We start from the raw sequence: 27,190 nt of genomic DNA, 5'->3' as shown, positions 1-27,190 counted from the left end.
TTATTAATACTTAAACGGTCCATTTTTAACAATTTGTCAGCTTAATTTAAAAAAAACCGTAATAACTGCTCATATTTCTACACGCAGTTGTTGGTGCTATGCTAAAGCCTCAAAATTCGACAAGTATACAGTAAAAATAAAGTAATATCGCTCATCAAGTTCAACAAATAATTCGGTATTCAGACATGTTTTTAATTATTTATACTGAAACTCTCCGTTTTTAACAATTTGCCAGCTTTATTCAAACACGTAATATCTGCCCGTATTTCTACAATTGGACAATTATACAGTAAAAATAAAGTAATATCGCTCATTTAGTTGAACAAATAATTTGGTATTCAAACATGTCTTCAAATATTGGTACAGAAACCTTGTCCAACTTCTGCAGCTATAATGAAAACTGCCGATATCGATTAACAACTCTTGTCATTCACACATCAAGAAGTGTTGTCACTAGACACGCATTACTCGCGAGCTCTCTAACAATTCCTTGTTAAATCTATTTTGTTTTGTCTTTGACCAATATCGGACAGTTGTTTCTATTCAAAGCTTTTATCGTGAGAATCGTTAGAATTCACATGCCGATGTTTATCTAATGGATAGCAGATAGGATGGAATAGGGACTCAGATTGAGGTTGTAATTAGTTTCTAAGCGAAAGGAGATAACATTTCGAAATCAGTAAACGTTCGTTGACTTTATTTGGGCTTTCGACAGTAAAAGGTAAATTATTTTCACAATAGATGTTATATTGTATATTTTAATATAATATATAATAAGTGTAGAACTGATTTAATCGATACTGTATTTTTTATTTTAATCTGATAGAATACTACTGTACAAGTTTCAAGTTTATTTATTAAACTCATGTCATACATACATGACAAAATGAGCAAGAAACCACCGTATTCCATGATGTGATGCTGCATTAATAAATAAACTCTAATTAGGAAAATTTCAATCGACCGATTATTGGTGAAAAGAGGATGATAGAATACATCGAATAAATGTTAGTTGGTTAACACTTATATTGAAGTTGATACAAACATAACAAAGGAAACTTAGAACTGCGAGTTGAAACTGGGCCCTTTATTGGGAAACCGTTAGATCACGGGTATGTCCATCGAGGACAATCTCAACGTGTATGCATAACAACACATAATGTAATTCAAACGAGTATATATACAAAAACATCAAAATCTAAATCAGAGGATGAAGAATTTTTACATTATAAAGTTCTAACATTATTTGTTTTCGGAATTACTTTAAGCGAATCATTACCCAACACACACTATTTAATAAGCTGTGTTATATTATCTGCTTGAAACATTTGTAGACATTTAAATACAGACGGTCTTTTATAATAGCATTTCTTAATCAATTTTTCCTAAAATCATTAAAAAATTGACACACACAGACATAGTGACATTCATCTTTATTCTCTTTGAAACCACAAACGTTACTTCCTTCATTAAACTATTTTTATATCATTAAACTTTCATTTTGACTGATAATTGATGAAAGACATCGTTTCAAAAATTAGTTGGTTAACAGTTCAATTTTAGTTGCTACAAACAAAGAGTAGGAATTGTATAACTGATAGTTGAAACTGGGCGTTTTAATGGGGAACCGTTAGACCAAAGTCATGCCCGTCGAGGGCGAGAATCAGTTTAGTTCGAATGCTTTCATTATGACAACCTACGAGTTTTGCACTTAGCTGTAATACCATCTCAGTTTATCGACCACGATATGGAATGTAAACTTAATATTTTGATGTCATTAAAGCAAGAAACTAAATATATTGTAAATGCATATCTGAAAAGACGAAATACTTACTATTTAATCATAACGTTATATTTGATAACTTAATTGCTCTTAAACTGAAACTATTTGTTGTTATTATTAGTAATGTGACGGTCCGCTGTAGGGTGCGGATGTGCGTTCATTGTATAACATTCCGTTATAGACGTATGTTCACTTGGTTGGTAATATGCAAATTAGCAAAGCCCAGGCTCTGTGTGGATTGAGAATTTACTGTATATAAAGACAAGCGGACCCTTCAGGGTCGAGCATGCTTTTCTATGAAGAGATCTGTTGGCCTTATTTGACGTCGCACGTTTCAAATGGTGGCAGCGGTGGGATTTTGATAACTACCGAATCGAAGTTGCCTTACCCACGAGTTACCCAGACCAAGACTCCGGACGAGTCTTTTTGAAGGAGAAAGTTATTTAACGGTCCGCTGTAGGCGGCGGATGTGCGCCCATAGTACAACATTCCGTTAAAGACGGAAGTATGTTCATAGTACGTATGTTTACTTGGTTGGTAATATGCAAATTAGCAAAGGCCGGGCTCTGTGTGGATTGAGATTTTATTGTACATAAAGACCAGCGGACCCCTTCGAGCATCCTTGTCTCTGAAGGGATCTGTTGGCCTTAATGGTCTCGCACGTTTCAGTAAAATGACATGAAGCAAAATCTTAATGAATAAGAGAGGTCGGAGTGAGCGTAGCGATCGAGCCCGTCTTAATCGTGAAATTTTTACTTCATGTCATTTAACATACTTAGAATATATCATTATTGGCTCAAAAATTGTCAACGCAAAATCTGATGCAGGGAGTGTGTATCGGATGAATGGCAGAAAGTGGACATTAAAACTGCCATTAAAGTTCAAAATCTAAAAGATTTAGCCTACTTCTTAATGATTGCATATCTATATTCATTGACTAAAAATGTAGAATGTTTTCCAACTAGTATGCTTTATAGAAAACAATGTTACATGAACTAATATGTTGTATATGCTTTAATTATGGTGAATTTTAGACTCTGGTTCGGTTCAGTTGCAAATGTCTGTAAATTTGGTGTAAATATTGTGTTTTCATTGCACATGTACAATAATAATCAACTTACTTACTTACCTTCTTACTTCTTTATTTAATATTAAAAAATGCAATGGACAGGCCCCCTACCTAAAACATTTTAATATACATGTTTATAAAGATCCTTCACTAAAATTTGAGCGTTGCATCGTTCTACAATATTCCGGCAAGTTAAAAGCCGAGGATTGAATCATGAAAATACAAGCAACTCTAAAATATTAAACACGTGTGGAAGCACAGTCTTTAGGCTAAGAAATATGTTCATATCTTTACTGTCAAAAAAGTTTTTTTTTTTTTTTTAAATTAACGTCATTTACTTGTTTATTTGCATCGGTTTTGACCCTTTGTGACCCATGTGAAAACCCCTTCGAAGTCACGTGATTGCTCACCATTATGATTCTGCGAACATGTTTAGGTTTTCAAATTGCCAGAAATTTATGATTATTAAAACACATGTCCAAAACATGAACGTTTGTGAATATAATAATTAAAGTATTATTACTGGAACAATTCTTCATTGAATGAAAACAAAAATAACAATGAGAATATTATTGCAAAGTTTACAAAACATATTTGGAACAAATGTTCTCTCATCGTATATGCAAAGGGATTGGGCCACAAGTTTTTTCACCATCATTTACGACCGTCTCCTTATACTATTGAATTGTATTGACAGTGCACTTGAATGATGCAATCTTACTCCCAAATAAAATGTACCACATTTTATACAATTCTATCAAGTTACTTAAAAGGATGAATAAATAACGCAAACAATGGTTATTATGAAGGATACCGTGTTTTAGTTAAAAGATATGTGCAGAAAACACGGTAATTCTACCTTCAGAGACGATATTTGTTCACTGTAAATATTTAAGGACTCACCAGTCATTTAATATTCGTGCGTTTTCAGCCTTTAAATACACGATTTCATTCTTGTTATCAGTAATTGATATTTCCCATAAATGCATTATTTAGTAAATAGTTAAAGGTTTATCATTCAAAATATATGTTTATTATACATGTGTATTCATTAATTTTAAGTACAAGGTACCTGAACCTGAAACTTATGTTATATAATATATCATAACTGATACTGTGCACACAGGTGATCCGATAAAGCAAACAGTGGGAATGACGGTCGTATATGATAGTGACATATTTGACTTCATTAACCGTGCCGCAATCTTATGACCTAAATTAAAGATCTGTTCAGTTGTAAGTAAGATGACTTGTGTGATCGGCTATCAATGCTGTAATTAAGATGTTACTACTGCAACTTGGACACGATTTACATAAAGGCCATACCTGATACACATTTAGACTATTTATTGTGTTTTTTATTATTTACGGTACGTTTAAGTGTTTAGTCTGTGAATAAGTTAAAAGATATGGCTTCATTGTCATTGAATTTTACAATTGATTTAAACAACAGGGCCAACGATGGACGCCGAAGAATTCCGAAAACGCGGGAAAGAGATGATCGATTATGTTGCCGACTATCTCGAAAATGTCCGAGATCGCCGAGTGTTCCCGGAAGTTAGTCCAGGGTACCTGCGTGAACTTATACCCGACCACGCACCAGAAGAGGGAGAAAAGTGGGAAAATGTCTTTAAAGACATTGAACGGGTGATAATGCCGGGGGTATGTTTTTTGTTTGGTAAAAAGAACATATTATCATTTCCAATTACAGTCATTACAATTCTAATAATCATCAATAACTTACTTACTTATAGAAAATACCATTTATATTGAAAACACTTTTTATCTTTACCAGTGTACTATTTTAATCACTCTCCAATTTAAACTGATCTACCCGATTCTGTACATGTACACAAGGAAACAAGGAATACAATTCAGTTAATACTGCCGTGTACCAATGCAGTATATGGAGCGCGTATAGACTAACCAGGACAAATATCACTCCATTCGGAACACCTCGGCCTTTTACCATCGGAAACAAACTCGGATGAATATGGACGGTTTTCAATGTCAAAATTCCTTACATTTACCTACACTGCAAGTAGATCGCGTAGTAATTTAAATATAGAAATTAAACTCAGGACTTTATGCAATGATTTACTTCCCCGGGAATACATTTAAAAATAGTAATACAAAATGCACGTTAAAATACTATAATAAATTAATACTATTATTTAAAATTTTACGAACTACTTCTACTGATGTACCGGCATACATCCGAGGTTGCTTTCGATGCCAGATTAGCTGAGGTGTTCCGAATGATATCAGTCTAATATCTTTCATGTTGCGTCTTATTGTGATTCAATTTTACGGATAATGAGATGGTAATAAACTTATACAATTTTCAGATACTTTAAAGTTTTGCCGTTTTTCTACGTGGCCACTGCCGTCTTTTAGATACCTTAAGTTTCTGCCGCATTTTAGGTGACCCACTGGCACTCCCCACAGTTCCATGCCTACTACCCGACAGCTAATTCATACCCTGCGATCGTTGCCGACATCCTGTCGGACTCCATTGGATGCATTGGTTTCACCTGGGTAAACCACGCCCTAGCACTCCAATAGCTGTACTTATTGTTAGCTTTTTTGTATGTACTATTTCCATGTGTTCTATTAGCTGTGATAATTTTTAATCCTAGTTTACCGACCAAGCCGCAGCTCGTCTTTGTACAAAATTATTTATTTAGCTTGTTTGTTTTTAAATCTTTTTTTGTTTCTTAGCATTTGCTTTATCTTGGTAAACCGATAATGCAGAAGCATGTGTCTACCCTTAGACTACTTATATTTCGAGCCATTTAAACCACTATTTAATAAGTACTACGCTTTTTAGTTTTACAGCTTCAGGAAAGTGACTTCATATTTATTATCCCGGCTGCTAAAACAGGTTACAGTCTAAGATTTTTATAGGATATTACGTAAAATCTTAATGACTAAGAATGGCTCGATCGCTTTGCTTTGCTTACTCTGACCGTCTTAATTAAATAAGATTGAACCTACATATATGTCTAAAAGATGCACTCTTACTTCCAAATAAGATTGATAACAATTAATAATATTGTTTTGATAATCCGAAAAGGATGAATAAATGTCGAAAACAATGGTTCTTATGAAAGATACCAGGTTTATTTTGAAATAAATAAGCACAAATCATGGTATTTCTACCTTATGAGACTATAATAGACCACAGAAAATCTTTTAGCATTCACCAATGATTTATACGATTTCAATTTTGTTATCAGTTATTAACAGTTTCCACAAGTGCATTATTTAGTAAATAGTTAAAGGTTTATTATATGTCAATTTAACTGTTACAATTAACATAGCGGTCCTTCCTAGTTTTCGTTTAAGCCAGTTTTGTTTCTTAGGCCTAAAAAATAATTGTTTGGTTAGGGTTACATCCTTTTTAAAAATAGGTAGGGTAGGTAGGCTTTTTTTTTTTTATTAGGCTTTATATAAGAATGTCATTTTCATCATTGGAGAATGGTGTTAAAGTTATCTTCTATATAAGCAATTAAGGTTTTAAACTACATATTGAAAAGCAAAACAAAAAAGAAAAGAATTTTTTTTTTTTTTTTTTTTAGTTTTTCATTTTTTTTTTCAAACTGACTATAAAAACGTTAGGGTCGGCGCCTATTCCGTAGGTAGGGTCGGGTAACCCGACCAAATGTATTTATTTTTAGGCCTTAGTTTTAGTTTTATCTGGGTTACCTGACCACGCTACAGCACTCCACTGACACTAATTTCTCGAACAAGCTCAATTAAGTCCCTTGTAACAGTATCAAACTGAACTCACTTTGTTTGTGTTGACCAAATTACTGATTTTTGAGTTTTGAGACTCATAAAGTTAATTATTTTAAGATTGTCATGATGAACAACTTTTTGCCTTGTAACCCCAAGCATAAAAATGAAATTTGGCTAAATGGAAACAGTAACTTTAACATGACATGCTTACCAAGTTTCGAGAACTTGGTGTCTGTACATTTTTGACCACTATGAACATATTTTATTCTCTATTATTTTTGTCAGTTTCAGGATTGTTTGTGTTTATGTGTTTTATTAATGCTATTTTGTTTATTTCAGTTGTAGTGTTTGCTTTTGTTGCTGTGTGTTTGCTTTATATATTAATTAAAGACAAGGGCCCGGCTTTACAAAAAAAACTTAAGTTGAGTAACAGACGAAGCAAAGACTGTTCGTCTATTTAATTAGACTGTAACTATTACTGCCAATTCGGATTACAGCTTTTCCATTCATGTACACCAGAAGGATGCGTATGCGTACCTCTGTTGGATGCGAGGGAGGTTTTTAAGCGGGGAAATATAATCTCTTCTTATATATTTCGTGAAACCGGCGTCAGAAAACTATTATAACTACGTCTTTCATGTTTCTAAAATGTTATATAGATATCCCCTTCTGGTTAAAGTTCTCGGAGCTTTCTCTGTCGTAAAAAGATTCTAGGATGCGCACATGGGGCATTTAAAAATATGGAAGGAAATTTTTCGAACGTTCCTGCAATGCGAGCGCAACACTTCAGAAAAAAATGTCTGCCCTTATCCGAGATGTGAAATTCAACATCGGTAGCGCTCGTTCCTCATAATTCATTGACACAGCAACAAAGACACGTGTTTCTATAAATAGATGACGCACTTGCAAAGTCCTCATAATGCATTGCCACTGCAATTAGAATATATGTTTCTATAAATAGAAGACGCGCCGCTGGCAAATATCTCAATAAGCATTGACTCAGCAACAAGAACAAATGTTTCTATAAATAGACGACGCACTTGCAAAGTCCTCATAATGCACTGGCACAGTAACAAGTACACATGTTCCTATAAATAGATGACGCACCGCTGACAAAGCCCTAATAAAGATTTGGCACAGCAACAAGTACACATGTTTCTATAAATAGAAGACGCGCCGCTGGCAAAGTCCTCAGAATGCATTGACACAGCAACAAGTACAAATCTTTCTATAAATAGATGACGCACTGGCAAAGCCCGCACTTTCATGCCTACTATCCGGCCAGAATCTCCTATCCAGCAACAATAGCAGATATTCTGTCCGATTCTCTTGGTATTATCGGCTTCACGTGGGTAAGACAATCGGCTTATAATATTTCAAAATGGACAGTTCAAATAGTCTCCTTGGAACAGAGCTTAACTTATCAGATTAATCCAGAATTTTAGTGAATCGGGACCAATAACAATCCTTCTCGACTATTGGACAAAAAGTATCTCCTTAGTATGACCACATTAATATGTGACGTCACAAGCACTGGCTACTAAAAATCTAGGCATTTTACTGGTTGAAAAAACAACAACAGCAAAACAAACCATTTACAAGTCCGTGTTAAACATGAAAATGAGCAGAAATTTAAATATTAAATAACTTTTTTTTTGTTGAAGACTTACTTTTTCCCATTCTCATATCTGTATTATGTGTTGTTTACACTGAGTTGACGAACGTTTCGTACATTTTCTATTTGTTCATTTCATTCGTCGCTATTATGATTTTTTTTATTTGCTTCTTCAATGTTGTAGCTTTGTTGGTTTCCTCTTTTTTGTTTCTATCTGACTCTGAATGCAACCTTTAAACATTTAACTGTACAGTACAAATATATAAAGTGTATATTGAGTTTGTAAAATGACTAAAACGTAGATTTAAGATTTCAAACTAAATAGTTATACATTTCTAACCTATTGATATACATTCATCAAGTACACGCGACATAAGCACTCAATTATATGATAGTTAATGCAATCATACACACGTGTTACGATGATGCCTGTATTTTTTTTTATCGCGCTGTACTTTGTTATAATACAACTACAGGCGTCGAGTCCCGCCTGTACGGAGTTGGAGGTTGTTGTTCTTGATTGGCTGGGCAAGCTACTCAACCTACCAGAGGAATTCCTACACGGTAGCGGTGGCAGAGGAGGCGGTGTAATTCAGGTACTATATTTTGTAATATTGTTTAATTCGTGGTAACGATGTCAGCCTATAAATACTTATGAGTATCATCGAATGTGATGATAACCCAAGTCAAGGATATGAGATCCTCTGTGGAGTGACACATTGCAATCACACAAATGGGACGCCCAAACAGCCACATTAAACCGGGGCGGACCTCTCTTTCTTCACTCGTGGTGTATCCATAGTCTAGTGGTTGAATACGAAATACGTGTCGCAGTTCGATAACAGGCCGCATTACTAAAATACTAATCGTCTTCCGGGAGGGACGTTAATTGGGGCACCCTCGTGACAGTGCTATACACTGGTGTACGTCATAGAACCAGCAAAGCTCTAACAAGGGCTACTTTCTGTCTGTCCACTATGCATGATATATGACTAATAACCTGATCGGAACACTCTCGCCAAATGGACCTTGCCCGAGTGCAACTAAATTTACACACACACACCCATAGTTCATTTCGTTGTGTAACGCTTCAGATATCATTCACCTTCGCTGCATTGCCACTTTTCTCGCTCTAAATTGTTCTATGTGGCCTAAAACCTCTTTCCTTAATGAAGGTTTATTTCCCACCGTTTTGCTTCTCTTAACTCCCAATTGTTGGTCAAAGCATCGTGCAGCCAAACATACCTAGTTTTTTTTTATATATATAGTATGCATGCATTGTGCTGTTTGTGGAGTTTTGTGCTGTTCTTTCCTGTTTCTTGTTTGTGATTTTTTTTGGTGATTTTTGTCTTGGCGTTTACCCAGTGGCATTAAACCGGGTTTATGTTTAAATTTTATGCTACTGAGCTTTTTTCTGAAGTTTTCCACATAAGAATTGGACTGACCTTAACAATTCTAACACCTCCTCTTCCTACTCCTTCTCCTCCTCCTCCTCAAGTTAAAAAATGTAAAATCTTTGGATTGTCTGTTACGCACATACTCATAGTTTCTTACTTAAATGGGAATGTACATATTTAAGAATGTGGATCAAAGTCATGAGATTTTCACAATGCCTTGGCTAAGAAGTTTTTGTGAATATTTGTTTGAATTAAGGTATTAGCCGCGAAATACACACTTTTTTAAAAGCTTTAACCGACAACATAGTTATAATCACGGTACACTATGGGACTTTTATCCAAATTTTGAAGATTTTTTACCGTGAATTAAAAAAGTTATTTATGTTTCATTACACCCACCCCCAAACTCCAAGGGCTACAGAGAGCGACAAGTAAATATTTTGTCTATATTTGATTTTTTTTCGCATTATCAGAGATTATGAAATAAACACAACAGTTTCTGGTAAAATAAACTTCAGTTAACAGAAAACTAAAGTTCAAACGAACACATTATTGATACACATGGAAAAAAACACATTTTGATTGATCTTATGATTCTTTGGAAAAGAGCAGTTTTTCGATGTTTGAAAATATATAGCAGTTTTATAAAATTCATAAAAAATAGTTAACTATAAGGCAAGCTGCTGAAATCATTTTAGATATTATCTATGATGTCTATTGAACAATTTATGATAGTTTACCGTCCAGTTTTGAAGAAAATATACATAATGTCATGTTACCATACATTTTTATAGCTAATAAAATGCTTAAAAATCAACCTTTTTCTTGTAAAAAATTATAAAGCTTAATTGGACTTATTCATAAAATGTACTCTTTCAAATAAATGAATTTTACTTATGATACTAACACAGAATACAGAGTTTAAAACAAATGAGTGTACTTTTAAACTAAAATATGTGAAGAAACAAGAACACTAAGTGGGCTCGCCACTCCAAAAATATCAGAGTGAAAGTTCTCAATTAATGTTTTTTTTTAATATTATAACATGTAAACAATCTCTGTGGGTAATTTGATGTATATCTGTTTTATTTTGTCATTGGTATTCTAACAATTAGTTTTTTTCACAATAATTCTTCACTCTTCAATATTTGAAGTTTGGTCTGTTCCCATGCTTTGTACTTGTAGTGTGTGCACAGATGATAACTACTCAATGCTGAGTCAACGCTGATTTGGTTTTCATGCACCTTCAGGTACTTTACCCATCAAGAATGTTTAGTGCTGTAAAGGAACAAAGTTGTACTTTAAAGCCTTTCTAACTCATTAGTATAGATAATTATACTGCCATACATATACAAAATAAAATATAAACAGTTTAATATTTCTCGACATTATTTTGAAAAAACAACAACAAGCTGATACATACATGTATATATATAAAGAAAATTATCAAATTTATCAATAAAATTCATCATCATCATCATCATCATCATCATCATCATCATCATCATCATCATCATCATCACCACCACCACCACCACCACCACCACCACCACCATTTGACCACCATCAGCACCACCACCACCACCACTTGATTATTGAATACAGTAGGTTTATAAAAACAAAAACCAAGTCAAATATGTTTTATATGAAATACTCACATCATCTCGATCAGATGCGACTGCCTTGTGGATGGACATGGCTGTCAAATCCGCTCTCAAGGATCCAACATAGTATTTAATGCAGGCTGGAATTCTTCATAACCCAGTGTTGTTGACTAAGTAATATTCAGTCATTTTCCTGCCTGGAAGAAATTAGACTTCTGATTATCAACCAGCAGAAACTACCACCGTAAAATACAAATGCACAAGTATTATACATTCTGCACTAAAACTGTTTTAGCCAAGAGTAAGGGTTGGTAGGCACAAATGTGTAGTTGTTGTGCATATGGTTGATAATGATTCACAACAGTATGGGGTTTTAACGAGACCTACACCAAGCCAATGAATGTCAATAGTGTCCTAGCAGATGCGGCTTCAAGCCCCAAACCACATACAACTTTTATTCACAGGTTAATTTTGAAAATATGCATTTTGTAAACAAATAACGGGTATGTACATGTATTGTGGTATGTTAGAAATAGGTCATGTACCAAAACACATCATTTTTAAACAAAATTTTAAGTCCAATATTTTTCTAAGATAAAACAATCAATTTAAAGATTACATCTTAAACATAAGTTATGTACATAAGTACATATAAAAATATGTAACATGTACATAAGTACATGTAAAATATGAACATGCTGTCTAAACATTTAGCTAATAAAAATGATTTAAGAATTCCAAAGATAAATTAATAAACAAACGTTTTTGAACACATCAACGTACAAAACTGCTCAAGGATACTTACATTCAGAGCCCTTTGATACGAATATCCCAGTTCCATGCCGATTGTTGACAGTTCGTTTTTTCGAGAGAAAATCTTCTCTTACGCGTATATTTCACTTATAATCCATGTTTAACTGTAATGACTCAAATTGTTAGATGTATCGTAATCAACTGTCAGCGTGTACTTTTAGTGTTTATTTATTTTAAACGTATATTCATGAGAAAAACATCACAATGTTTCCAAATCCTACGATGTAGAAATTCCATTATTGACCTATGAATAGCCGGGAAATACCTTCTGTTTCTAAAAATAGCAACATCCGGTACAGGCCGAATACGCCCGATGTTCGTCGCGATCTGTTACGGCGAGTGGCGATATATGTCGATGTTACCCGATGTTTCCCGAGTTGTATTACATGGCTAATACCTTAATGGAAAACTTCTGTTTTCTTTCTAAAATTGTTTTGTTTGGGTTGATCAACTGCTGTAAAATATGCCGTTTTATTTTGCAGAGTACTGCGAGTGAAGCTACTCTTGTGGCATTACTGTCTGCGCGTGCGCGTGAGATCTTCCGGTACAAGCAGAAGAACCCGGATGTAGAAGATGGCGTCATTATGTCGAAGTTTGTCGCCTATTCTTCTGATCAGGTCAGTCCTCATTTGTGAGACAAAACGCAAGGAAACAATGCTGTGTTTTTGTGCTTCAGTAATCTTTCCTTGGTTCATTATTTTGACATACAGTTTTCTTTCGAAATATTTGCATTTGTAAAAAAAAGCTGAAATAGATATAATTCACATCCATCGAATTTGTTCTTCATAATACTCGTTATTATCCTTATTTATTTGAACATAATAAACTGTATCAAGTCGAATTACTTAAATCAATCTTCTAGTATAGCTGATCATAATGCACCATTCATTGCGTGGTGCTTGCACTTTTGTAGAATTCATTATTAAAAAGGCTTTAATGATTTCTTGAATTATCAACATTTTTATCCCAATAAATGCTCCAGGCGCACTCGTCCGTGGAAAGGGCGGGTCTTATCGCGTGTATAAAGATGCGAGCCTTACCTACGGACGATAACTCTGCTCTCCGTGGACACGCCCTCAAAGAGGCGATTGACAGGGACCGCGCACAAGGATTCATTCCAATATTTGTGAGTAGGAAGCAAATTATATACAAAATATGAACTGGCTTATGCACCTGTGCATTAATTGTATATTCGTGTTAGTATAATGTACAACACTTTCATATTTATGCGGTAGTCAACCGTTGGTTTTAGCAATAGGCGGAGTTGGGTCAGAATTCGATAAGATACGAATCGCAGCTGCGCAACCTGCACAAAATGATTATCACCTTTTATAGGCTGAGGCTGCATAAAAATAATGAAAAGGAACTACGGAGTACAGACAGTTTTTTTGGAATCTCGGATAATAATTTATAGCCACATATTATACTTTAGAGGTGCATTAAACACAGTTTCGAATGCAACCGATAGTGTAGCAATTTGGACATTCACCTTAACATTTAGTATTTAATAGTTTCAAAAGACAGAATATGTCCAAATTAACCTCATTAATATCCAGTTATATACAGATACTTTACCATTACCCATTCGAAACTTCTGCTCCTATATGGTGCTTTCTTCCTTTAGCAGGGTACATTTCCTTCGAAGATAATTATGTTTGTACGTTTATGTATAGGAAAAGGCAATAACAGTATTAAGAAAATGAAAAATAAATAAAATAATCCACTTATTTAAGTTTATCCTTCAAAATGGTACTGAACTCATAGTATTAAAGTTATTATATAGCACATTTTATTGGAAGCATGTTATTGAATTTCAATGGAAAGACAGACATAACAATGTCATATTAATTGTCATCAAGGTTATTGATGATGAGAGTTTCTCCTTAAGATCATAGCATAAGAAATGCCTGGCGTGTTAATCCAAAGCTATGCCTCCCTTGTTTTTTCCTCTGTGTCACAGCAAGATGCAACAATTCCTGTGTATTGGGGGGGAATGGTTATAGAAGGGTTAATCTAAGTCTTTAAATGCCTGGTCTAAGGGAATCCGGGTATTGCACAAGGTTAATTAATGGTCCTTATTTGTTTTGCCAACTAGTGGCTGTTAGCCATCGATAAGATCAATGAATGTTGATCTGTCAAAGAATAACTGGTACAGTCCTTTTTCTTGGAAACGCAAATAAATGTAACAGCATGCCAACAAACAGGAGAAAAAATCTGGGGATTAATAAGACAGCCATTCATTAAATCACGCCTTTAAAGCTGAAACAATTTCGAACTTTTATTTCGTTATCAATTTTAAATTGATGAACTCGATTGCAGGTTTGTGCAACGCTGGGTACCACACCTTCATGTGCCTTTGACAACACCATGGAACTTGGGAAAATATGTAAGTTAAATTCACCAGGGATTATATTTATATATATATGATTTATATGTCCTTGGATTACTTTGATTACCATTTTTTAAGTTGGACAATATAAAGGATTTTTTTTATAATATTCTTATAATATATTATTGTAATCGATGAGAGTTATATCATATCGTCATTTTTGCTTACCAGGACTTGAAAAATAATAAATTAACGTTTTAAATTAAATTAACCAATCCGAATACAACACATTTATTAATAATACCTGGGTTCCAAAGATAATCTAAGCGGATTAAGTTCATGTTTTACATATTAAACGAACCCTATGGCTTTGATGAATTCTTCAAATGAAATTGCATATTCTAGGTGAGGAAGAAGGAATCTGGATGCATGTCGACGCTGCCTATGCCGGAAGTGCTTTCATCTGCCCAGAGTTCAGGCCGCTGCTTGATGGCGTCGAGGTAAGCGTTTCTTCTTCAAACAAAAGAGCTTTCAAACGATAGAATTTCACTGTAAACGACGTTAAGACAAATTCGACAAGGGCGCCAACAAGGGCTCGCTATGCTAGTCTTTCAACAGGGACTCAAGTAATGGTTTCTTACATTAAACCTGACTCAAGCTTGAATGGTAAAAGTTTATATAACTGTCTTCAGAACAATAAGTTAAAACCTAAACGTTATATTTAACGGTTGTTTGTTCAAGCATTGATGCTTGATTTTAAGGAAATGTTCAACAAGCAATGTTCAGTGATAGGGCGTTTTCTATTGTTTTCGTTTATGCATAAATTCATATATCGCCAGTCTTGGTGTGCAAGAAATGCCGTGCAAATTACAACGAAATTTCAATATAAACACGCTACACAATGAAAGATAAGCTTGGTACAAAACAGTGAGTTAACCTAATCCTCGTGATTTTCGGTAGAAAAGTACACCTTGGCGACCAACCAAACGGTGGGGTTAAACTCCTCCTTTGACTTCAAAACTTGTTTAAATCACACATGGGGTTGTGATGGGGTCAATGCATAATGCAGCCATGAAAGGGCGCGAGCAGACATTTTTTAATTAAAAAAGAGGAAGAATCATCGTAATCTTACGTGTAAAAACTCATCCTCGCTGTGTACCATTCAAATAACTCGGTTGCAATAACTGTTCAATAACTGAAAAGAACTTGCTTTTCGGTCGATGTGTCTGTATCTCATTAGAACCCATATAATGTATTTCAGTATGCAGAGTCATTCAACTTCAACCCACACAAATGGCTGAATGTGAACTTTGACTGTTCGTCAATGTGGTAAATATAATTATATTCATAATTATGATTTCATCTCCGATTCTCTGACTGATTTTGCCACCTATGGTAACACACTGCTACCTTATTAAATGAATTACATTTAATTGAATTGTAACGGTCCGCTGTAGGCGGATGTGCGTTCATAGTATAACAATCCGTTATAGACGGAAGTACCTTCATAGTACGTATGTTTACCTGGTCGGTAATATGCAAATAAGCAAAGCCCGAGTTCTGTGTGGATTGAAAATTTACTGTTTTTAAAGACCAGCGGACCCCCTCAGGGTTGAGCATGCTTTTCTCTGAAGAGATCTTATGGCCTTGTTTGTATCGCACGTTACAGATTCATAGTAGTTTTCCCCCTATAAACCTTGAAGGTTGACCTGTATATAAACTACATTAAAAATGAAGGGACAAGTTCAGTTGTAAAACAATAAACAAAAATAATCTCTGTTTAGAGGATCTACCGACGAATAAAGTAATTACAGCCTTGGAAGGGTCAGTGAAATATTTATGCCATGTAAACATTTCCCGTTATTTGTCTCTGATCTATATAGAGAGCCTATCACACAAAAAAGAAATGATTTCAAAGTGTCGACGGCCAAACAAGATTCATTATTATGGTATGATTAGTGTACAATATACGAGATATACGCCTGTATGGCAAAATACAGTTTCAACAGAACCCTTCAATATGCTTATTTCCGAATGCTCATGTCACGTTACATTTATTTTGTCATATATGTAGATTCGCTTTATTTGCATGATAAAGGCCATTTTCACGGGGACCTCGAATATTGCATTGTCCTGATATTCATGTCATGTAGAGATTTTGTGTCACACGTGGCTTGGAATAGTACAAATATCTTACAGGGGCACAGTGTAGGTTGATGTAAAACTTTCCTTTTTTAATTTTGATGAATTATTAGTTTTAACTCACTTGACTTACTACATATATTTTGGAGCTGTATTTAAATCAAAAGCTTTTATTGTTTTGATCAATAAAGTCAAATGAGTTAACAATAATAATGCATTTTAATCGTCCTATGTTGTACACTTTTAAGCAATCGCCCTTAAATATCATGATGGCACGCACAGAGTGTTATTTAGTTATTAATAAGTCATGTATGGCCTCCATGTATCCAGGGGTAAACTACAACATATTTAGTAATGGCCCTGAAATATAATGCTGGTTGATCAACAGCCTATCATGTCATAATATATGTCGTCTTTATTTTAAGGGTAAAAGACAACTCTTTTAACAACCTCCCTGAAATATGATGATGTAGTTATTAATATCTCAAGTATGGCCCCCATATTTGCAGGTTAAAATATATTACTTTTAACAACCGCTCTGAACTATGATAATGCCTGAAACAGTATTTTATGTTGTTATTTATGTCTGAAATATGCCCCCCCCCCCATATTTTTAGGTTAAAAGACATCACCTTTAACCACTTCCCTGAAATATGATAATGACTCACACAGCGTGTCATGTGATTATCAATATCTCATGTATAACCCTAATATTTGTAGGTTAAAAGATATCACCTTTAACAACCGCCCTGAAGTATGATAATGACTCACACAGCGTGTCATGTAAATCACAATCTCATGTATAACCCTCATATTTGCAGGTTAAAAGATATCACCTTTAACAACCGCCCTGAAGTATGATAAAGGCTGAAACAATCTGTCAGGTTGCTATTTATGTCTCACATATGACCATTATATTTGCAGGATGATAACAGCAACTCAATGAATCGTCATGATATATGACTTTGTCATGCTGTTTTTAAAATCTTATGTATATTTTCTATATTTGCAGGGTAAAAGACAGTACCTTACTAACAGAGGCATTCAATGTGGACCCGCTTTACCTTAAACATGAGAACCAGGGACAGATGCCGGACTACAGGGTAATATTATAATTGATCATTATTTTACTGTAATGTAAGGCATCCAATTTTCAATCCAGTTATTTTCCTTTGATGACCTTATTTTTTACCTAAAAGAGTTGTATGCGTAAAGGGCAAAACAAATTATCCGAAATTGTATCAAAATTTAAACTTATCGTCAATAACATGATAAAATGACTAGTTGATGTGTACATCAAATACCTTAAAATAAATTTGACTTTTCTATTTCTATTTTCCTTGTATACACAGTCACACAATATTAAAGTAGACAAGTGCATGTGCAACAGTGCAGTAAGTTGGAGTTTAAACCACATACTTAAAAGTTTGGTTGTTTAAAATAGTGTTTTTATTAATTTATTGAGCAAGTCGTGCCTTCCTCTCTAAAATGCAAAGCAAGAATATCTTGAGACATTTTTTACATAAGCAATGAAAACTCTTATACTTCGTATGCATTTCTTTGGTAAGAATTTTTTCTTCTAATACAGTGTTGTGGTAAATATTAGGATTGTTGGTCATAGTATAAATTATAAAAAAAGAAAAAAAAAGTAGTATTTATCTTCGATACATTTATTCAGACATACTTTACATACATTTCGTTTTGTTTGAATATCATTATTAAGTTAAATGAGTACAGCCTGAAAACAGCCGAGGAACAAACCGTTAACCAAATATACTGAAAAACATCGCCCGGTATTGATATTTAGATTTCAATTTGGTGTTTACCCAGTGCCATTAAACCGGGTTTATGTTTAAACTTTTTGCTACTGAGCTTGTTTCTGCAGCTTTTCGCATAAATATTCATGAGAGAAAGAAATGCGTGATCTTTTTGTCTGTCAACAATTTACACAGTCTGAAAATACATACTTGAGAAACAGATAATTATCAAATAATGTGTTGTTCCGAAAATTAACATTGGAAACGAAACACAAGAATAGTTGACATTTATGACTAAAAGTAAATGTAGTTAATAACTGAGCGTCAATGATTGCGTAGTACAGTAACAATATGCCAGAAACATACTACAGTGTTGGTGTTTCTTCAAATGACTCATTTTAACTAACAATGACAACTTTGAATAAAGGGGTAGTAACTCTGAAACATCTTAGTATCAGTCTCGGATAGAACACAAGGGCAGATTGCGTTGTTTTGACACACCACGCCCCCGTCAGTTTTTTTTATCAATTTATTTTTATCAAATTTTAGTAAGAATATGATGTGGTAACTGTAACTTGTGAAAATTGGCAAAAAAAATATTTTTTTATTTTTTTTATTTTATTATCTTTGTAAAGGGTGACGACTTGACCCTGAATTTCCATGTATTTGCCGACATGACCCTGTTTAAGAGGTCATAACTTTATCAAATCTTAACCAAACTCTACATTTTTGGACTTACCTTGTAGAGTTAGTGTCAATCTTTAAGAAAATGTACAGTTTTAACGAAAACAAATGCAATTTCAAACCCGAATTTCCTAAAACATGTTACTCGACGAACCAACTACCCGCAAATTTCACCGAAATTTTCCAGACTAAAATGCATTATCCCGGTATTGCATCATAAATTCAACACGTGTGCTTAAGAGAAACATTATATCTATCACGATACAGGTGAAATAGAAGTCAAATATCGTGCAACAGAGCCGTGCACACGATTTACAATCTTTGTTTATTTCTTTACGCATATGCCGACATGGACATTGCGCAACCGGAAATTATTCACGACGCATGCGTTGGTGCCCTGCTTGCATCTACGATATAGTTGCGTTGCGTGGGTAAATTTGTTCGTGTATACACATACAAGCTGGCATGTATAATTATTGTAAACAAAATATGAACATTGTTTTTAGCATGCACGGCTCTATGGGACGATATTTGACTTTGATTTGATTTTATTAAAAACAACTTTTATTGGTTAATTGCATGGTGAATAAAAACAACAACAGCCTCGTGTTAGTTGGAATATTTTGCAGATATAAACACCTAGTATTAAAAAAAATGAAGGAAAAAAGTTTCGTTAAAAACACCTTTATTTTATTTCAGATTGTATCTACATGTATATCTGACTATTTCAGCACTGGCACATACCACTGGGTAGAAGGTTTAGATCCCTGAAACTATGGTTCGTTCTTCGCATGTTTGGACTCAAGGGTCTACAAGAAGGAATTAGAAAGGTATGTTATGGCGGTTAGCCAGCCATTTACCAATGCCGATATTTCAATAGTTGCGTAATGTTTTTATCAAGTAGTGTTTTTTTATTAGTGTTGGTTTGGTTTTGACCTTTTCGTTTTTAAACAAGATTGTAAATAATGGTGCACAATATAGGTTGAGGTCATTTATTATTTTTTTACTGCATTATCATGTTTTACTTATTTAAACTTAATGATATAAACAAAAACAACCATAATATGTTGGAACAGATAAAAATATAAGCCGCTATAACAGTTTATTTTAAGTAAAAGCTTCCTCAATTTCCACAGTTAAAATAAAACAAAGATATCGTAAATATATATATATTTTTTTAAATTCGATTATGCATAAAAACTTAAAAATCAATAATATTGTATTGGGCATCAACCTATATAGTGCGCCTTTAAATTTGAAATTACCACGGTTATTCCAGGCCCAAATTTCTCAAAGTATATTAAAATCTTAAGCGTAACAAGTTTTATTATTTTATTTTTATTTAGCCAAATTGACTTAAGAAAACAATGGTTTATCGTGTTTTCTATGAAGATAAGTTCTTTTAAACGCTCAAACCGCTTTACAATAAGAATTTTGAACATTTTTTACCGATGCAAAACTCTGTTATAAGGGACAGAAGCGTTAAACAAATTGGGCGTTATAGCGTCCCATCTTTTATTACTTCCACAAGATGTGCCCTTTAACTCTTATAATTTACAATATGTAGCTTATTTAACATTTTTCTTCATATCCTTTTTGAACAAGAAAACATTTTTGACGAGTCGCCATGTGAGACGAATCGAACATGCATTTTCAAAGTTCGGTTTAAAGATAACTTGAGCAATTTTATTTTCTTGATATTTAATCATAGGACGTACAATGACAACCTATTTTGATTAAGTCCTAAGTTTTTAGTTCTTATTTACAATATGAGATACCCAACTATATATCGCCTGTCCTTATATATACAATGAAGAGACATGCACATTAATACCTTTGGCTTGAGATACACAATAAAAAGACGTACATATTTATATGTTAATCTGTAGATATATAACTACAAGTCGTACAAATGTATATGTTTATCCTGAGATATATAACTACAAGTCGTACAAATGTATATGTTTATCCTGAGATATATAACTACAAGTCGTACAAATGTATATGTTTATTCTGAGATATATAACTACAAGTCGTACAAATGTATATGTTTATCCTGAGATATATAGCTACAAGTCGTACAAATGTATATGTTTATCCTGAGATATATAACTACAAGTCGTACAAATGTATATGTTTATCCTGAGATATATAACTACAAGTCGTACAAATGTATATGTTTATCCTGAGATATATAACTACAAGTCGTGCAAATGTATATGTTTATCCTGGGATATATAACTACAAGTCGTACAAATGTATATGTTTATCCTGAGATATATAACTACAAGTCGTACAAATGTATATGTTTATCTTGAGATATATAACTACAAGTCGTACAAATGTATATGTTTATCCTGAGATATATAACTACAAGTCGTACAAATGTATATGTTTATCCTGGGATATATAACTACAAGTCGTACAAATGTATATGTTTATCCTGAGATATATAACTACAAGTCGTACAAATGTACATGTTTATCCTGAGATATATAACTACAAGTCGTACAAATGTATATGTTTATCCTGAGATATATAACTACAAGTCGTACAAATGTATATGTTTATCCTGAGATATATAACTACAAGTCGTACAAATGTATATGTTTATCCTGGGATATATAACTACAAGTCGTACAAATGTACATGTTTATCCTGAGATATATAACTACAAGTCGTACAAATGTATATGTTTATCCTGGGATATATAACTACAAGTCGTACAAATGTATATGTTTATCCTGAGATATATAACTACAAGTCGTACAAATGTACATGTTTATCCTGGGATATATAACTACAAGTCGTACAAATGTATATGTTTATCCTGAGATATATAACTACAAGTCGTACAAATGTATATGTTTATCCTGGGATATATAACTACAAGTCGTACAAATGTATATGTTTATCTTGAGATATATAACTACAAGTCGTGCAAATGTATATGTTTATCCTGGGATATATAGCTACAAGTCGTACAAATGTATATGTTTATCCTGAGATATATAACTACAAGTCGTACAAATGTATATGTTTATCTTGAGATATATAACTACAAGTCGTACAAATGTATATGTTTATCCTGGGATATATAACTACAAGTCGTACAAATGTATATGTTTATTCTGAGATATATAACTACAAGTCGTACAAATGTATATGTTTATCCTGAGATATATAACTACAAGTCGTACAAATGTATATGTGTATCCTGAGATATATAACTACAAGTCGTACAAATGTATATGTTTATCCTGGGATATATAACTACAAGTCGTACAAATGTATATGTTTATCCTGGGATATATAACTACAAGTCGTACAAATGTATATGTTTATCCTGAGATATATAACTACAAGTCGTGCAAATGTATATGTTTATCTTGAGATATATAACTACAAGTCGTGCAAATGTATATGTTTATCCTGGGATATATAACTACAAGTCGTACAAATGTATATGTGTATCCTGGGATATATAACTACAAGTCGTACAAATGTATATGTTTATCTTGAGATATATAACTACAAGTCGTACAAATGTATATGTTTATCCAGGGATATATAACTACAAGTCGTACAAATGCATATGTTTATCCTGAGATATATAACTAGAAGTCGTACAAATGTATATGTGTATCCTGAGATATATAACTACAAGTCGTACAAATGTATATGTTTATTCTGAGATATATAACTACAAGTCGTACAAATGCATATGTTTATCCTGAGATATATCACTACTTAATGCAAACATTTATATTGTTTGTACAGAGATACATAACTGAAAGGCATACACATATATAGGTCTATTTTAAGATGTTTTACAACATGGCGTTCAACATTACATGTTTTTGATGAGATATATAACTACAGGACGTACCCATTTATATAGTTTGTGCGCATTTATAATGTTGTTCTTGGTCTTTACGAACAGGATGTGCAATTAGCCCACCAATTTGAAGATCTAGTTCGATCTGATGAGCGGTTTGAGGTCGTACAGAAAGTCGTCATGGGGCTTGTGTGCTTCAGGTTGAAGGTATACAGATTTTGAATTGTTAATTAATAGATAGGTTCTAGTAGTCAAACAGTTTATAATAATGGAATAATAGTAAAAGTTATCGTTCCAGATTAATGTATGATGTATGGTTCAAATCCCTATTACATATATTTACACTACCGAATGTTACATTGATGTTGCCAGCATTCAGCAATACCGTCCCTCAGCACTTTCAGTGCTTTGATCTTCTTCATGTTTTTGTAACCATAATAGTTCAGCAAGTAGGCACGTAATGTCATTTCGAAAATGACGTCGTTAGAATTGTGTCCCGGCCCTGTGTGCGCTAGCGTGTTATTATAAATTGGAAGCCGGGTGTTTGAATCAGTGAAATTCCATTTTTATTTCACTACCAAACCTCTATAACCAACCGGAAAGCATGTGATAAATCTCAATATTAATTTATCATTAATAAAGAATCCTTCATATGTTGTCCATCTTTTCAGGGAACAAACGAAGTCAATGAGAAACTTTTAAAGGATATAAACGCAGACGGCCGTATACACATGGTGCCATCGATAGTCAAGGAAGTTTATTTCTTACGATTTGCAATATGCGCGTCACGAACAACATCTGATGACGTCAGATTTGCGTGGAACGTCATCAAAGAACTGGCTAGTAAAATGTAGATGGATTGAATAAGACCAATATGCAGATTTATTGATGCAATTAAAAGTAGTTGAGCTATGATGCTATTACATTTGTACTCGGTTGCAAATGTTTTATATTTTAATTAATGATCAGTGTATTTACTTATATACATATATTTACATTTTGTTTTGTACATAATTTATGCATAAATCGTTGTTGAATATGGATCGGCTATTTTGCTAGTGTCAGTGTCTTTGTCAATAAAGCATTAAAAGTGTACCTTAAATATTTGATTTGCCTTGACATAGTTTGGTTTATTCTAATTTATTTAACTCGATTGTGAAGAAAGTAGTTAGGTTATAGAAATACTCTTAAGTCCATTTCCTTGATAAAAATCCGTACTGATGTCAACTTTCAAAGCCAAAGACAGGGTGAGAAATCACGTGACTTCAAAGGGGTTCTCACATCACATGGGTCACCACGGGTCACAACCGATAATAACAAATATTCTTTGTCAAAGAAGTTATTTAGAATTTAACGTCACTTACTTTGTTTACATCGGTTGTGACCCGTGGTGACCAATTTGAGAGCCACTTTGAAGTCACGTGATTCCTCACCCTAACGAGAAAGCAAGGGATCGAACTTGCAACGTCTTGGATGAGAGTCAGACACATATACCATAACACCACTCTCACATCGTAATAGAGCTGTTTGCCTTGTTGCTCATCTACAATTGTCTTTAAAGGGACTTGACACTAGGTGATTTTTTGTCAAAAACTTATATTGACATCGTCGTGTACAAAAGTTGAATCTTACTTACTGATGCAGAACATATCTTATAACACATGTGTCTTCCGCAGTACTCCAATTTTCGAAATTTACTGGGTTTGTCTACCCTGTATATCCCAGTAAGTTTAGAACGAGTCCCTTTGAATGGTACAATAATCTAATCCAAAGACATCCATCTGAAATAACTATTCTTAGGAAGGTTTACAGCGTTGTCTTCATATAGTCTAAAAATGAAAGAGGCACTATACAAACCAGAAGGAAAAACCCAAAGTGATGTTTATAAAACAATCTCAAGTCATACATACGTACTGTCGAATATCCTTCGATATATAAAACGAAATTAATTGAACAATTAACGAACAATTTCCTCTATCAAGTAACACAGTCAATTTGATGTTGGCTCCGAATAGGATTATATCTAAACTTTGAAAGGTATTGACCTGCCGAATTCAATTTGAAACTTCATATCCATAAACCATTGTCCATTCGAAATTGTAAACACGTATTCCTATAAACCATTCGGAACTCCACGGCCATTTTATCGAAAACAATCTCGGATGTATGCCGGAACAACAGTTGAAGTAGTTCGTAATTTTTTGAATAATGTCATTAATTAAATGTAGTGTTTAAGAGTTGTATTTATTGATCTCAGTTAAAATTGATTGCCAGTGAAGTGTTTTATTGCAATCATAATTAAGATTCCCAAGAGTTAAGTCATAAATTTTAACTGCTACATAAGATTACTACGCGATCTATATTTGCAGCGGGTTTAAACGTACCACTTTTTGAGTATGTAAACCGTCCAAATATATCCGAGGTTGTTTTTGAAAAAAATGGCCGAGGAGCTCCGAATGCCTATAAACGTGTGTTTGGACGAGTTCTAGTTAAAATCCAAGTGAACTCGTGTTTCACCAACCGCTTCAATGTGTTAAAGCCATAAAATAAAGATGAAGCTATTTTGATGCATATGTGGTCTGTGTGTGGCTTTTTACATTTGGTGTATCTAGTTAAAGTGACACTCCTATTCAAAATCAATGCATACACATGTATAACAAACATCAATTTGACTGATATACGTTTAACTACTTACTAAATAATGCATTTATAAAAAATATTAATTACTTTTACCAAGATCGTAACCGTTTATTTTATAGCAGAAAGCGCAAAAAAATATTAAATGATTGGTGAATGCTAAGGAAATTACTGTGGTCTACTATAGTCTCATAAGGTAGAAATACTGTGTTTTATGCTAATTTCCTTCAAATTAAACTCGGTATCCTTCATAAAAATAATTGTTTTCGACATTTATTCATCCTTTTTGATAAATTAAAACAATTTTATTAATTTTGGTAATCTTATTTGGGAATAAGAGAGCATCTTTAAATGTTTTTTTGTACCTTGGCACTGTGCCTGTAAATAAGGTCCACATTCACTCGCGACTTGAGTCTGTGTATTAGACTCAAACTTAGAAAACGTAATTCTTAAATATTTGAATATTTATGCGAAAAACTACAGAAACAAGCTCAGAAGCAAAAAGTTTAAACATAAACCCAGTTTAATGGCACTGGGCAAACGCCAAAGAAATAGAACATAAAAAACAAACAAAAAACACAAGCAAGAAACATGGAAAAACAGCACAATACTCCACAAACAGCACAGTGAATACATGCTCTATATAACAAACTAGGTATACTAATCAAGGATTGTTAAGTACCGCCTTGGAAAGGTCAGTAAAATGTTAATTTACTGGGAGTTTAAACCAGTTTAAGTGCACAAACTCCACTCTTATCCCAACAATCCTAAATAAAGAAAAAAAGCCAAAGATAAAACCTTTCAAAGTATGCATTAACTTGAGGAAACTTAACTATAAAACAAATAATAATTAACTTATAGGTAAACCCCAATTACTTCTATTATTAGAGATCCCAACTCTATCTGCAGACGGAGGAAATATCATTAATGTAACTAATTTTGAAAAAATAAATGTATGCCTGCTAGAAGATTTTTTGTGACAGATACAGCATTTCTTTTCAATCGTTGCTGCATTAGTTGCATTTTAACGACCAAATAAAGAGTTGATTTTCTGAGTCTGAGTCACTGGCTCGGACTCAATGTTAAAAAATATATTGATTAAACGTGTGACTAGCTGGGCGTTTCTGCTGTAGTTTCGCTGTATTATTTGAAGAGAAATTTCTCTTAAACATTGTACTCATAAATCGCATTCCCTTTTCTGTTGTTAACTTAATTTTAAACGTGTAAAATGTGCACATTCCGTGATGAAGTAGTACACAAAGAATAGTCCCCACGTGCAAGTACATGATCGGGTAGTTTTCTTAAGCTTTTAAATGACAAGTTTCAACTGAAGGAAAAGTTCGAAATGTTACATAGCGAATATTTTAATTACCCTCTATATTTCATCAAATTAATTAATATTGATTTAATATTTGGATCTTTTTTTAGATTGATTCCATATATTTGAGTGAAATAAACATTGTTAATCGAGATACGCAGGTCATTTTAACGAGGTAAAAACAACACGTATTTGACATCAATACAAGCGTATAAACCGGATATTAATAAATAAATCATTATTTGTAAAGGCATTATGCATACACAAAACATAATAATTATCAGACTTTTAAATTGTTATGTTTTTATTCAATAATCGGATACTTTCATCAGTGACAAAGTTAATTGCAATGCACTTAAACAGCATCTTAAGGCCAAAATAAAATTCTTTCTTCACACTATCATCTCCAAAAAAGTGGGGTAGATAGGTAGACATACCCTAATTGTTTTGGAGAATTGGGACT

General features: G+C 33.5%; 1 protein-coding gene and 1 long non-coding RNA gene across 2 annotated transcripts; one reads left to right on the top strand and one right to left on the bottom strand.

Annotated features, from left to right (window-relative positions):
- The first annotated feature begins 599 nt into the window (after positions 1–599).
- LOC128224449 (aromatic-L-amino-acid decarboxylase-like) lies at positions 600–23,813 on the top strand. Its single transcript, XM_052934288.1, has 13 exons — positions 600–721; positions 4,306–4,514; positions 5,277–5,390; positions 8,685–8,804; positions 12,505–12,639; positions 13,005–13,148; positions 14,342–14,408; positions 14,757–14,851; positions 15,613–15,680; positions 17,506–17,596; positions 19,666–19,764; positions 22,878–22,979; positions 23,444–23,813. Exons 2-13 carry the CDS (start codon positions 4,314–4,316, stop codon positions 23,624–23,626), a joined length of 1,419 nt encoding a protein of 472 aa, XP_052790248.1. The 5' UTR covers positions 600–721; positions 4,306–4,313; the 3' UTR covers positions 23,627–23,813.
- On the bottom strand, positions 10,776–12,366 carry LOC128224450 (uncharacterized). The gene is made up of 3 exons (XR_008259482.1): positions 12,015–12,366; positions 11,264–11,406; positions 10,776–10,883 (listed from the first exon to the last, which is right to left on the bottom strand). It is a non-coding gene; the product is annotated as an uncharacterized LOC128224450 (long non-coding RNA).
- Positions 23,814–27,190: the final 3,377 nt, after the last annotated feature.

The sequence above is a fragment of the Mya arenaria genome, chromosome 17, assembly GCF_026914265.1.
Source record: "Mya arenaria isolate MELC-2E11 chromosome 17, ASM2691426v1".
Lineage (NCBI taxonomy): Eukaryota > Metazoa > Mollusca > Bivalvia > Myida > Myidae > Mya > Mya arenaria.
This window is presented reverse-complemented; position numbering and strand designations above follow the sequence as displayed.